Genomic DNA, 14,718 nt, shown 5'->3' with positions numbered 1-14,718 from the left:
TTGAGATTATTTACAATAACAAGCTATAATTAAATATGCTAATTACATTGTTAATGGCCTATGTAATTGAAAGCGGTCCAAAAAGAAATTGTTTTGTTCAGAATTTCATTCCTTAATTCATTATTAAAACCATGTATACGTTCGTAAGTATAGAAATAAAGCCTTGTTATTATTATTATCCAAATAGTCGATGTACACTGTTTTTTTTTTGCAGAAATCAGCTTTAATTGGGTTTTTAGTGCCGTGGATGATGTGCTCAATTAGCGTGCGACGCGCTGGTTGGCTTGACCGCGTCGTGGAGTATCAAAAGAAACATTTTTTTGATGATCTCCTGAGTCAATCAATGAAAATCACAGGTTTTCCAGCCTTCATTTTAGTAAACTAGTGATGGCCTTTATTTTGAATAATAATTTTTGGTTGTGGGATGTAAAAAATAGATGGTTTCTTTTGTAAGAAAACCTATCCAGTTGATCTATTAGTAGATAAACTTAGTGTTAGAAATAATGTTAGGTCCCAGTGCTAAACGAGATGGACATGAGACAGGACTCTTTGTTAGATATCACATTGATTGGAAGCTCTGTTGATACGTGAGATGCAATCAAACCAACCTATATATTCTCTTTCTTTTTATTTGGATGAAAATAAGATTTATACAGTTTTCAAATCTAGGCACAATACTTCTTGTCATTCGATAGGCATAATATAATATTCTCTATAATCATTTTATCGTAATATTATGCAATAGTAAAAGTAGAAAAAGCGCCTCCTGGATATGCGGACTCTAAGGACTGGGATTATGATTCCGTCATCCGTCTGCTTACACTTATTCGAGATAGCGAAGGAGCCGCGCCAGTAAGACACGCATTCCGTCGTGCCATAAAAACCAACAGAGGGTTCATAAGCTTTTCTGAATCATTTAAAGCTTTTCCTAGTTTAATTAAGGTAAGATGTACTTTAAATTAAGCTTAACTAAATTAACAGAAATAAGGTTGGTACAAAAGTTTGGTACAATAACAACGGTCTCATAACTAATATACGTGTCTTTGCAATTTATATAGGACCACCCTAACGATTTCCACTACGAGGTAGATTCTGGAGAGTACTACGCAGATGTATCACCCATTAATATTGACGGAAAATTAGAAATGAACGATATCATCGTAGTCTCTAACCCTGTCGAAGCAAAGCTGCCCAGCGCGAGCATCAGCGTAAATCTGCTTAAGTAGGTTCTCTTTATTATATAAATCTATATTGTTAGTAATCTGTATACAGTGTTGAATAAAAATACCAGAAAGCTCTCGGCCTTTAGCGGATCATTAAAACTAACAACATTTGTTCTACGACTTTTTGAAGTAAAACTTCTTTAGGTGCGACCAAGGAGTAACCCAGTTTTTTTTCTGACGGAAGTAGATGTATTACGTCAGACGTCTGTGTAGTTTCCGCTATTTTAAAATAATAATTTGGATTGGTCGTAAGTATATATAATATACTCCACGCTTCTTGACTTATACGCCAGCTAGTGGCAAACACAGAACAATATTACTCCGGAGGCAAATATCATAATCAATTAGGATTATTTATTTCCAATATTTTCAAACGGATCAACAGTTAAAAAAAAAATAGCCAAAACAAAACAGTTTCTTAGAGAATTTTAATTTTTTTAAAAGAATAAAAACCTTAAAAATATCAGTAGAGCTAAAAAATAAATTGTACGTTTTTACAGATTACGTATTAAGGTAGATATCTTTATTTGAGTCAACTAAGAGTCTGATGTTTTCTCAATATAACTGTTACTATTCGTTATTAGTGATAGAAACTGAAAGTGACGTAACCTATGTTCTCCTTCAAACCCCTATAGTTAGTATACTTCATTTAGTGACTCCAGTTAATATTGCTTACGCAGCGTAATGGTCTATTACTAGCTGCTGCTACCGCCTAAATATCTTAAATAAACTGTTCCGAGACTAGGACGCTTTTAAAATAAAAACAAACGCGTATGAAATAGTGGGGAAGAGCTAGTACCGTATAAAATAATACTGTGTGATTATTGCGCAGAACATAAAATACAAAAGGAAACAGGTGATTGCCCATAGAAAATGCGCTCACAATAGCGTTGCTGAAGATTAGTTTAACATAGAATTAAGGTAAAATATGTTGCAGGCAAATTTTAGAGAATAGAGCAGCAGCGGGCAGAGTCTTACCAACAACAGTACTCGATATGTAAGTATTCGCAGATTAACGTTAGGTAATTGGTGTTCATTTTTGATAATCGAATCTGTAAAATTATCGTTAATCCGTAGGTACGTCTCTTTAATCAAATATGTCATCACACAGAATCTGGTGTTAAGAGTCACCACAGACCATTATATACACCTCCATACATTGTGCTGCTCTTTGCACATATCAGTGGTTTGGGATGACTTGATACTAGAGCACGAAGTGAAGTTATTAGAGAATTGTAAACTTTTAGACTATTTCCCAAATAATAGTAGCAGCTTTATCAAAATGCCATTTGTGATGATTTGACAGTGGGATTTGGTTTTCCCTACGCGATCCCTATACACAGATTATGACAAGAAACTAAGTACGTAGTAGTAATTGAGCTTGTATATGGCGCTGGAAGAGCACATTACACAAGGAGTTTTGGAATATCGAGTAGCTCTTCTATAAATTAATTGTTATCTCTTTGAACAGCTCCTGGCCAGTGACAGCCAAGAATAGTACTTCTGCTAAAGAAGTTACCGAGAACGCTGAGACCACTACCAGTTCCACTACTGTGCTTGCTGAAGGTATACGACGTCTTCTAAAAAGTATATATCTAGGCAAGTGGGCACAGTTGGTTTATAGGTACGTCGGGTCGTGGGGTTTTAAATAATGACTTGTTTCAGTAACAACTGCAACCTCACAAGGCAACGTGTCCGACACTGCAAGTGGTAATGACACGGCGGTGAACGCAACTGGCACTAATCAAACGGAAACTTTATAAACTAGATCAATAAAGCTTTAACTTGTAGAAATCTAATGAAGCATTTTATTCACGAAACAAAACATTTGAAATTAAAAAGGTATATTTAAACCAAACTGGATGGACCATTCGTCCAAAAGTTTTCGTTGTTTTCTCTTATGCTTCGCTCTTATTGTCGTAGCTTGAGCCTAAATCCTCTAAATGACCTATTGAACACAACGGATTTTTCCAATTGGAACAAGTAGTTTCTGTGATTGGCGAGTTCAACCAACCAACAAACTTATTAGCTTAATTTATTTATTTATTTATTAAGAGCACTAACAACATGCATATTACACGTTTTAAAATATAGCACACACACAAAAACATGGACCGATATGCACATTACAATGCACATAGCATTGACAACGCGTCATGTAAACTTAATTGAGTGAGTTTTTCCTTTATAATATTAGTATAAATACACAATCATCATCATCATCGATCCATTGCTGACCCACTACAGGGCACGGGTCTTCTAGAATAAGAAGGGTTTAGGCAGTAGTCCACCTCGCTGACCAAGTGCGTATTGGTACACTACACGTGCATATGGAAATTTTATGGAGGCTCTAAGGCATGTTAATTAAAAAAAAGACAAGTAAATGTAGTAGTAAAGTATGTATTATTGAGGTGGCCATTGTAAATGCACGGCTGTGACGTCGAGCGCGAGCATGTCCACCTTCGCGCCCAGCACGTCGCCCAGCGAGGGGCGCGAGCGGCCCAGCTCCCCGTGCGCCCACTCCTTGACGTAGGTGCCGGCGGACGTGCGCACGAACATGCGGAACAGTTGCGGGTGATCTGCGGAACAGTTCCCTTAGAACTCGGGGAGTCGTTTGAGAGGATTGAAATAGCTAACGTCAGAGTAAAATGAACCTTATGGTAATTGATTTAAGGCTCAACTTTGCCTGGCCTTTTTTTTAATTTAGCAAAGGCTTTTAGCAGAACTTTTGTAAAATAAAAAATTTAAGTACGGAATTTGTGTTTCTAACAAGATTAGAGAAGGCTCTTTGAAAGGCATTTTACCTTGACGGTATAGATATTGGCGCAAAAACGACGCCTCGATTGTCAGGGAGTAAATCTTGTACTAAGACTGCAGTTTTGGAAAAAGGGTTTTTATTTAGAACTTTAGAGTCTAGAATTAAGTAAAAAATGTTAAAATGAAGTCATTAGCCAGCGCCGCATATTTATGGCTAATACTAAATGATCTAAGGAATAATATTGACGTAATGACAGTTGTTGCATAGGAATAACCAAATTTATTCCTCAGGCGGATTATTATCCTAAATAAACCTAGTTCTAAATAAACTGTAATAATTTGTGTAAACAGGTTGTGTTTGATTTTCTGTTATCTATGTCATCTGATTCTCTGAGGATCTGCACTTTATTTCTTAGAAATAATTTTGAAGACACTTATTAAAATATCATTCGATAAACTCAAAGTTACATCACAGAAGATACAGTTCAAATTGAGAACCTACTCTCTCATTAACGTCGGCTTAAAATACACAGAAAAACATCTTACCAGGAACTTCTACAGCTTTTAATTCGAGTATATGTCTGGTCCTCGTAAGTAAGGGCCGCCTGTGGAGCACTCTTATGGGGGTTTTCTGCTGTATCATAATTCTGATATCTTCACAGTTATTCCGATTTTCTGACTCTCGGACCTCTACAGATGTGTCCAGAAAATCTCTTGAACTATCTGGAGAGTCCAGAACATTCTGGTCACTTTTTAGTGTGTCAACAATATCACTTTCAGCGTCCGTTTCACGATTTTTAATTTCTAGAACATTCACAGATAAATCTATTTCATTGTTTTTGTCATCATTAGGATTGTCTGGATTATCAGCCAATTTGACTTTCAAAGGAGTAGAATTGTCCAAAATATCTGTAGCATCCTTAACATCTTGACTATTAGGTTCCTTGACAGTTCCAAAATTATCTGGACTTCTCAAAGGAACTCCACTTGTGTCTTTGTCATCTTGGTGCATAGATTCACAATTGTCAAGATTATCTGTAGTATCCTTTATACCTCCAGATATATTGCATATTGATTTTGAATTTTCTATATTATTTTCGGTATCTTTTGTATTACGAGCAGTATTTCTGAAGGAATTGATCCGTGCTAAGTCTTCTGGAGTAACTTTTATAGGACTGTCTGGAGATACCTAAAAATAATAATGACATATTGATCTTAAAAGGTAAATTCATTCTTGTATTGTAGTTTATTAAGTCACTATAAAGTTGAAGCGATGTTATTGTTACGGTTTACTCACGTCATCATATTTGGAGTGAGACAGTTTTATACAAATCGCTTCATACGTTTTGCTTTTCGTCTCCTCGCCTTTCTTCAACTGAATTAGATCTTCCCTGAAACAAGACAACGATGTCATAAAAAATTAAATATACCTGATATGTTCAAATCTTATACCAATATATAAAGCTGATGAGTTTGTTTGTTTCCTTGAATCAATCTCAGGAACTACTGGTCCGATTCGAAAAATTATTTCATTAGTGTTGGATAGAATATTTATCGCGGAAGGCTATATATTATCATCACGCTAAAATGAATAGGAGTATAGCATCAATGGAAAATGTTACAAAATCGGGTATTTTTCCTTTTGAGAGCTTTCGCTGCGTGCGTTGGAGTGCTGAGCGGTTAAAGTTTCGATAAAATCATGTATGACAAAGTTGTTCCGCTATAAAAGTTCTAAAAAATAGTCTGCGACAGCATCTGTTAATCTTATCTTTCAAAGTTGACTTATAGGCGAACGACGTCGCAAGGGACCTATTGAATTAAATTGTGTTGATATACCTGGTTATAGGTACAATTTGTTTCACTATGACCTCTCCGCTCTTGGATATATGTTCGCACGCACTTGCGAGCTCCTCCGGCGTCAACTGTCTTGTAGGATCCGTTATCTGGAAACAATTCTTATTAAATTGACCACAGCGCGGCGTTGTACATGATTATGCGTCACGAACGGTTACATACAAGTGCGTGTCAGCACACTTATAACAAGGTTCTTAGTCCCAACAGCACGGCTAGCGTAGTCTGAGACTTAAAATTATATCCCCCCATGATATCCAATGAAAAGTAAAGATCTCAATAGAGGTCAAAATATTAAATCGAGATACCTGCGGCTGAGACTTTCAATCATTTGTCGGACAAAACATAAGAAAATTCCTAAATCATTTATTTAATGCTTTTTGTTATTAAAATTATTTAATTATGAAGTAAACGACTATTTCAAATTAAAAACTTTTTTATAGTCATTATTATTAGACTGAAATTAAACGTTAAATTAATTATATTATAATATGTATTATTGAAAATTCAGAATTTAGAATTTTATTGTTGGTAATTAGTCGTAATTATTATTATATCTCAACTTCAAAGTAACTATCGTTATATGTTCCTATAATTACAAGAATGTATCTTTAATATTTAATCATTAGTAACAATATTTATATCATTATTATATTCTATGTTGTTACTACCCATGTTTAGCTAAATAAATATTCTATTCTTTCTCCGGACAAGGGTTAAAATTAAGGTGTTCAACTGCCAAAGCACCACCACAGGGAATAGGAGAAGATTAACCCTGTTTATTATGACACATATTATTTGCACTTCTCTAATGCTCGGAGAGTTGATACAGCTGGTAGAGGAAGATAAAATTGTATCCTCATCCTGGGGAGACAAATGTCGCTTGCTCATACCAGCCATGTTGGTGAGATGGCATACAAAAGCTAACTTGAAGAGGAATCAAATAATAATTCATAAACTGAAACCCATTCACGAAGAAATGTAATTTTTATAGATAATTAAAAGTGGATAACTATATAAAGTTTTAAACCTTGATAAAGTAACAAAGATCATATATGTACAAAAAGGCATAGTCGGTGGCCACCGTACTGGTGTTCGTGATGCCAATTGTGTTTGTGTAAATGCACCAACGTCGTGTGTGTGTAGTGGGACGTGTGACGTGTGCACGTACCTCGATGGCGAACGGCCTGCCCTCTCCCAGGCAGCGCACGTCCACGTCCTCGCGGCCGGCCGCGATGAGCTTCAATCGGCCGTCCGCTTGCTCGGCGGCCAGGCTGCGGGCACAACACCCTCGGGGTGATTACGTATATCACGACACGCTTGCGACAGGCGTAATCTTGCAATCTATGCTGCCAAACGTCGCTTTTGTATGCAAAAATGACGACTAGCCTCCCTGTTGGCTCCAAATTTTACCGTGCACCTTGTAACCTATTTATTTACAGAAACTCCGTTATAAATAGGTTACACCATATTTTCTGTATGGTTCATTTACTCCTTGATCAATAAAGATTCTTATGCTAATGATCACGAGGTTTACGCGTGTTGCAAGACTAAAACTGGTAGTGGAAAAAAATGTGGCCCAGTCGTGTATTTACATACATGCAATATGAATGAATTATATGAATTTATTATACACCACAGATTAATTTCACAGAAATAAAAATAAAATAGAGCGAAAAGGTAGAAGGTCCAATTTGGCGGAAAGTACAAAAGGAGTAGAAGAGAATGTGAATGGGAGCTCAACTTACTTGTACAAATCCGCTAAGGGTTTGTATATGATCTCTTGGACAGAGGACGGTAAAACTCGTTTCCCTTCCAGTATCCACGGCGACTGCGGCAGGTGGCGACTTAATTTTATGTACCTTGGATATAAAAATATGACATTTTATAAGTTTCCCCTTTTTTAGGGAAATTTGAACCCCATGCTACGAATATTATAAATGCGAGAGTTTGTAAAGGTGGAAGGCTATTTGTTACTCTTTCACGCAAAAACTACTGATACTGAAATAATTAAATTGAATTTTGGAATGGAGATAGATTAAACCTTGGATTAACACATAGGCTGCTTTCAATCCCGGGAAAATGTACGGTTCCCGCAGGATTCATGAGAAAACCAAAAAACCGCGGGCAACACCTGGTTCATACATAAGCCCAATTAATGTATCTGCTATAAAAAAACGGCGTCTACTAACCGGGTAATGAATAACCGCCATTATTACGTGAGTTTCACATGATAGGGAAAAAATATGTAATTTTGTTTTCCTAAAGAAAGAGTTGTGTGCGAAATATCCTGCTAATATTATAAATGTGAAAGTGTGGATGTTTGGTACTCTATCACGCAAAAGTGGCTCAACGGATTTGGATGAAATTTGGCATGCATGTAGCCCGTGACATGGAAAAGAACATAGGCAACCTTGAAAATTAATAAAATACAACAGAACATAGGAAAATTGAAAATCGTTTACGAGCTAAGCCGCGGGCAGACAGCTTTGAAATTTGGTATGCTTATCACCTATGCTATGGAAAAGGACATGTACTTTCTATTACTCACATAGTTCCCGTCGTAGGATAAGAAATTGTTAACGAACGAGAAGAGAGGTACTCACGGGTAGAAGCTAGTAATATATAAATGAAATATTTCTTAGACCGCGTTTGGACAACGAGGGTATATTTTTAAGTTTACGAATGTCGTTATCGCCATCATCTCATTTCTATGTATATATTTTACACGCACTGTGTACGCATCAAAAGTGTCTATGTGCCTATTTGAGCAATTTGGGAATTTATAATTTCTGAATTTTGTCTGGTCTGGTGGGAGGTTTTCGCTACGGACAAAGAGGTGCCGCTAAGCGGTTTAGTGTTCCGGTGCGATGTCGCGTAGACTACCATACTCTCACTCGCTCACGTGAGATTGCAGTCGAGGGTTACCTAACGTAGTGGAATAAGAAAAAGTAATAGGTGTAGTCCGCACCTGCCGGCCAGGTAGTTGGGCGCGTGCGTGCACACGGCGCCGACGCACATGGCGCGCGCGCCCGCGCACGCGAGCCCGCCGCCCGCCGCGCGTAGCGACTGCAAGCTCGCGTTCTGCAACGCCTGCGACCGGGGGTCGGGGATTACATGGGACACCTCTGCTGGTAGGAGAGCCTTTTGTAAGAGCTCGTCCCGAGAAGCCACCGTGGTTATTTCTGACATTAAGCATACCATACCTACTGTAGCTTCACAATATACTTATAGTATTTGTAAGACAACCTATTAATCTATACTAGCCGACCCGTGCGACCAAATCGGTTATTACCGGAAAACACGAATAAAATGACATTTTCTAAAAATGAATCCTAGCTAAATCGATTTATCGCCACCGAAACCCCCTGCATACTAAATCTCATGAAAATCGTTAGAGACGACTCTGAGATTCCAATTATATATACAAGAATTGCTCGTTTAATAATATAAGATAAACAAAAAGTGGGTATAAACAAGAAACATAGATAAATTAGTGTCATCTGCATATCGTCTGCGAAAGTTACAGAGGTCATGAGGCTCCTACTACCATCTCCAGTCCAGTCCACTGCTGGCCAAAACCCTCCCATTTGGGGGAGGACTTTAGTCCACTAGTGGCCTGTTATAAAAAATTGCAAATTCAAATTTGCTAAGTAGTTTAATAACCAGGCTAAGTTTTTTTGTGAACTCTTCATAGAGCAGGGCGCGTTTGGAACCCTCCTAGCTTTATTTTTAAGTTAACGAATGCAGTTATCACAATCACCTAACATTAGTGTTTACATGCTTTATGTATAAACGCTTCATAAGTGAATTTTTTTTTGAATGAAATAACATCAAAAAATCATGACTAAGTATGTTGAGAACGTGCATAACACAATGGCATAAAGAAACAAATCGTACATGAACCAGTCGGATCACGGAATTGACGCGCACTTGATAGTCTTTTTAATAATGAGGAACTGAAACTGGAGGATACGACAGTTTTTCTAGGAATAACGTTAGTTTCTAAACTTCAATGGGGCCCTCATGTAAATAATTTATCGAACAGGCTTAGTTCTGCTGCCTATGCGGTAAAGAAGATACGCCATATGACCGACGTAGAAACTGCTAGACTGGTATATTTTAGTTACTTTCACAGCATTATGTCATATGGAATTTTACTTTGGGGTAATGCTGCTGATATTAGCACTATTTTCGTGCTGCAGAAGAGGGCTGTTCGTTCTATCTACAAAATGGGTCCGAGAGAGTCATTGAGAGATAAATTTAAAGATTTTAAAATAATGACAGTGTATAGTCAGTACATATTTGAAAATTTAATGTACGTCCATAAAAACATTTCTAAATTTAAGAAAAAATGTGACTGCAATAATTTAAACATTAGAAGTAAGAATAAACTTACAGTGCAATATACTAGGTTACATAAAATTCATAATTCGTTTAAAGGAAATTGCATACAATTTTACAATAAACTACCAATTGACATCTTGGAGATGTCTCTTAAAAAGTTCAAAGTTTGTATTAAACGTAAGCTTATAGAAAAGTCCTATTATAGTATAAAGGACTACGTCAACGATAAAAAAGCTTGGGTGTAAATTATTGCTCTAACCAGGTTGCTCTTCTAATAATTTAAAATGACATTGTGAGATGGCGATAACAAAAAAAAAAAAAAAAAACACCCGGCTAAGTTTGTTGTGGGCTTCTTCTTAGACCGGGACGCGTTTGGAACCCTCGTAGCTTTAGTTTTAAGTTTACGAATGTGGTTATCGCCATCATCTCACTACCGTGTAATTCTTATGTACGCATCAAAAGTGCCACCTGTGGGCCTACTTGAATAAAGATATTTTTGACTTTGACTTTGACTTTGACTTAAAGTCAGTCTAAAATGTTATGTTAATTTTGTTGCAATTACTGTTTAACCTTTTAACTTTTAAAATGTATGTTCACAAAAATATATCAAAATTTAAAAGAAAATGTGACTGCAATAATTTGAACGTTAGAAGCAAAAATAAACTTGCAGTGCAGTACACTAGACTACACAAAATAAGCAATTCATTTATAGGAAATTGTATACAATTTTACAATAAATTACCGGTTGATATCTTGGGGATGTCACTAAAGAAGTTCAAAGTTTGTATTAAGCGAAAGCTTATAGAAAAGTCCTATTATAGTATAAAGGATTACGTAAACGATAAAAAAGCTTGGGTGTAAACAATTGCTCTAACCAGGTTGCTTCTTAAATATTTCCTAATGACAATGTGAGATGGTGATAACAAAAAGAACACCCGGCTAAGTTTGTTGTGGGCTTCTTCTTAGACCAGGGCGCGATTGGAACCCTCGTAGCTTTAGTTTTAAGTTTACGATTGTAGTTATCGCCATCACTACTCACTGCTATGTACACATTTTGTATATAATAACGCATCAAAAGTGCCATCTATGTGCCTATTTGAATAAAGATATATTTGACTTTGACTTTGACTTTAACTAATATTTTAGCCCAAACATTAGAAAATTACCTGTTCGACAGATCTACGTGTGAATTCTGTGACAAATCGTCTCTTTTGCTTGCTTCTCTCTTCAAAGAGTTGCGGTGACACTTGTTTTAGAATCTCTAATTCCTGCAAATAACATTTTTTTTTATCAATCAACTTTGAACAGTTAAAATGGAAGTTTACTCCTTTTTTACAAGCTTTTTAATAGCTTCACCTGTACGTTTGTTTGTATGTTTGTAACAAACACCCTTGGACTTGATACCCTCTTCAAACGGTCTGATTTAGTTCTAACTTCAATAATACACTAATTTGGTAAGATTATTCCATTTTTCAATTAGAAAAATAAGATTTTTATATAATTTTCATCTATCATCGATAAGGCAGGAATGATGTTAATTTTAATTTCCTACCAATATTAACGGTAAATGGGTAAACGATTAATTTAATTAGTTTAATAAAATTAGTTTCAGAAAAACTTAAATGTTGCTTGCGTTCTACATCCTCTTTTGATACGGTTTTTACGAATAACGTGGGAACCGTCCTTCTGTCTTTTCAATTAATTCTATTCCAAAATTAAAATTGATTGGTGAGGATGGATAGAAAGTAAAAACAAACAAACACACTTTCGCATTTTTAATATAATTTAGGATGAGGGTGGAAAAAATATTATTTGGAGTACCTGCAAATCATCAGCGTAGTCATAGTTGAGTGTGATCAACAGTGGTGAGATAGCACCTGAGTCTAGAGTCTTGTTGATTTCTGTGGCCAGCTTCACTCCAAATGACCATTTCCATGCTTCTTTCAGAGCCGTTAGAATTTCTGACAAGAATTAACATTAAAGTTAAAGATTTACTTTAATAATAAAAACTAGTGCTAATCTAATATTTAATGGAAACGAATTATAATCAAAAGAATTGTTGAATCACAAAATAAGTCACAATAATTAAGTCAGAGAAATACAAATTTAAACATTTATATATATATATAATCATTCAAAATTTAAAAAAGACAATCTCATTATAATACATGCATCTAAATCGAAGTAACATTTTTCTAAGAGCCATTTATTGAGTTTACTTTACGATTTTCAAATTCTGTACTATCACTGATGAGAGGTTACAGTACTGCACTACAAATGTAATTGGATGATAGCTTTATTGTTTAAGGGTCTAATGTAGTCTTAATATATATGTCAGCATGTTATAAAAGTTAATAGAAGTTTATTATGCTTATTTAACTTGTATAAACCACTGAACGACACTATTCACTGGTGCAGAATTTCAATTTTCCCATCGGTCAGTTACCATACGCTTTGCTAGCCTCAGTTAAAAATAATATGTAATGCATTACTATCATCATATCCTGGAAACTCATCAGCGAGGCGGAGTGTAATTGCTCTTTCACGTAGCAATGTTGTGATTGGCGCAGACAGTGCACACGCAAAAGTAGCACATTCATACCTGAAACAAATGGGTGATGACAATTACTACAAGACAAGCACATAAATTAACCATCAAATAACCGTAGAAGAATAAGTAGAGCTTTTCGTGATAGCGCTCATGTGGGGAAGTACTATCCCCATGTTTATTTAACGCCGAAGCAGTATTGCTGACGCCAAGCCATATTGCTGAGTTCCGGTCTGAAGGACATGGTTGCTGTTGGATGGATGTTTCTTCACATGCCCTGTGGAGTGTTGCTCTGTTTTTAGGCGATGGTTTCCCACTTACCACCAGGTGAACCATCAGTCAATTATTTATAACGATAATAAGAAACCAAGGAAAATTAAATTCATTGTCTTATTCATTACCTTAATTGATAATGTCTACTGCACCCTTGATGCCTATAGTTTTCAGTGGCTTCTGTGTGTATACAGTAAACAATGTAGACATGCAAAGGCAGCCTTATTGAAGCTGGTGTTATGGGTGCTAAGATGACTGATGAATATTTTTATGAATGTTATACTTAAATAATTATAATATACAGATAAGAACCATTTATGTTGGTCACACAAACACTCCGCCAATCGGCCATTGTAAATTGTTACAGGAATTCCATTAAAAAAGCTCTAAAGCACCACTTCTTGTTGCCCTTTCTCTTGTTATGTGAGGTCAGCAAAAAATACTCAAAACTTGAACTTTGGTTTTGGCGTACCTCTCCTTGGGAATGTTTTTTTTCTTGGAATAACAACTTTTCTGTTTTTAAACTCTTTCATCACGAGTTTTTAATAATAATAGATTATTAACATATGAATTAGTACTACATCTTTCCCAAAAAAAAAGGTTACTAAATAATTGAATGAATAATCACTAGAACTTTAAAGTGGCCTGCAAACTCTTTCTGTTTGAAAACTTATTCTCAAAGAGTAATAATTAGATTCAATATAATAGGAGAAGCAGAGATATAATAAGATTCTCCTATTTTATACTCACAGACTTACCTCTTTTTGAATAGTATATCTTTTACCAAAACATAACCCTCCATCCAGTTATCCTCTTGAAGTACCCCGAGACAACTTACACAGATGTCTAACTTCCTTCTTTTACTAGGTGGTGGATTAGTATCACTATCACCATTGCTGATTTTCCTATCAGCACCATTTATGTCTAAAGAATTTCCATTGGAATTATTTAGGTCTTCTCTTATGCTTACATCAAATAAATTTTCTTTTGTATCTGTGATCTTTGAAGCTATATTTTGACTTTGTTCAATAACCCTCATTGGTTTGTCAACTTCATCTTGATACTGTAAGAAAGTTGTTAAATACATAGTAAATCCCTTGATGCGAAATAAAATTAAGACTGATAGGACACTAATAATTATGAGCTTATATAAATATACAGGTGATTTGTTTTTAAATTTTTATTACATAATAATTTTAGTTCACACTTCATTTGCAGTGAAACTAAGAATCCAGAAAATAGATATTATTTATAGTAACAAAAGAGACGTGTGTCACTTTATAAAGCGCGACGGCGGCAAAATCACAATTAAAATAAGGTAAATAAATACTGAAACATTTCTCACATAATTTGTATCTAGACTAGGTATTATCCCATGAACAAATAAAAATAATGATAGCTAAAAGAAACTTGATACAAACTTTAAGCACAAAATTAGCGACGTTCTCATAGGCATTGGGATTTTTTATTCCCATGTATCGAAGACAGCAAGCCTCACAACAACCTAAATGTTTACAATATTTATAAACAGCTTTTGGATTCATTTTGGTTTTAGAATGTAAACAGAAAACGCGTGTCCAAACTCTGAAGTTGAAATCCAAAACTTTGTTTCATAAAAGTCACACAAATGTCAATGTCAAAATTTAAATGGACCGTAAAATGGAGTTTAATATTTATGTGAAGAAGTAAGATTTGTTCTGTATTATTAGGTTTCAAATA

General features: G+C 35.5%; 2 protein-coding genes across 2 annotated transcripts; one reads left to right on the top strand and one right to left on the bottom strand.

Moving 5' to 3' along the window:
- The first annotated feature begins 128 nt into the window (after positions 1-128).
- On the top strand, positions 129-3,022 carry LOC120627963. Its single transcript, XM_039896101.1, has 7 exons — positions 129-143; positions 215-356; positions 746-942; positions 1,059-1,222; positions 2,161-2,220; positions 2,695-2,789; positions 2,889-3,022. Exons 1-7 carry the CDS (start codon positions 132-134, stop codon positions 2,984-2,986), a joined length of 768 nt encoding a protein of 255 aa, XP_039752035.1. The 5' UTR covers positions 129-131; the 3' UTR covers positions 2,987-3,022.
- A 581-nt stretch (positions 3,023-3,603) lies between these two features.
- LOC120627961 (putative tRNA pseudouridine synthase Pus10) lies at positions 3,604-14,596 on the bottom strand. Its single transcript, XM_039896096.1, has 12 exons — positions 14,421-14,596; positions 13,758-14,062; positions 12,671-12,780; positions 12,000-12,139; positions 11,345-11,446; positions 8,803-8,924; positions 7,580-7,693; positions 7,003-7,105; positions 5,817-5,923; positions 5,278-5,371; positions 4,527-5,169; positions 3,604-3,802 (listed from the first exon to the last, which is right to left on the bottom strand). The coding sequence occupies exons 1-12, from the start codon at positions 14,541-14,543 to the stop codon at positions 3,627-3,629; spliced, it is 2,139 nt and encodes a 712-aa protein (XP_039752030.1). The 5' UTR covers positions 14,544-14,596; the 3' UTR covers positions 3,604-3,626.
- Positions 14,597-14,718: the final 122 nt, after the last annotated feature.

The sequence above is a fragment of the Pararge aegeria genome, chromosome 12 (assembly GCF_905163445.1).
Source record: "Pararge aegeria chromosome 12, ilParAegt1.1, whole genome shotgun sequence".
NCBI lineage: Eukaryota > Metazoa > Arthropoda > Insecta > Lepidoptera > Nymphalidae > Pararge > Pararge aegeria.
The sequence above is the reverse complement of the archived record's forward strand: the minus strand, read 5'-3'. Positions and strand labels throughout refer to the sequence as shown.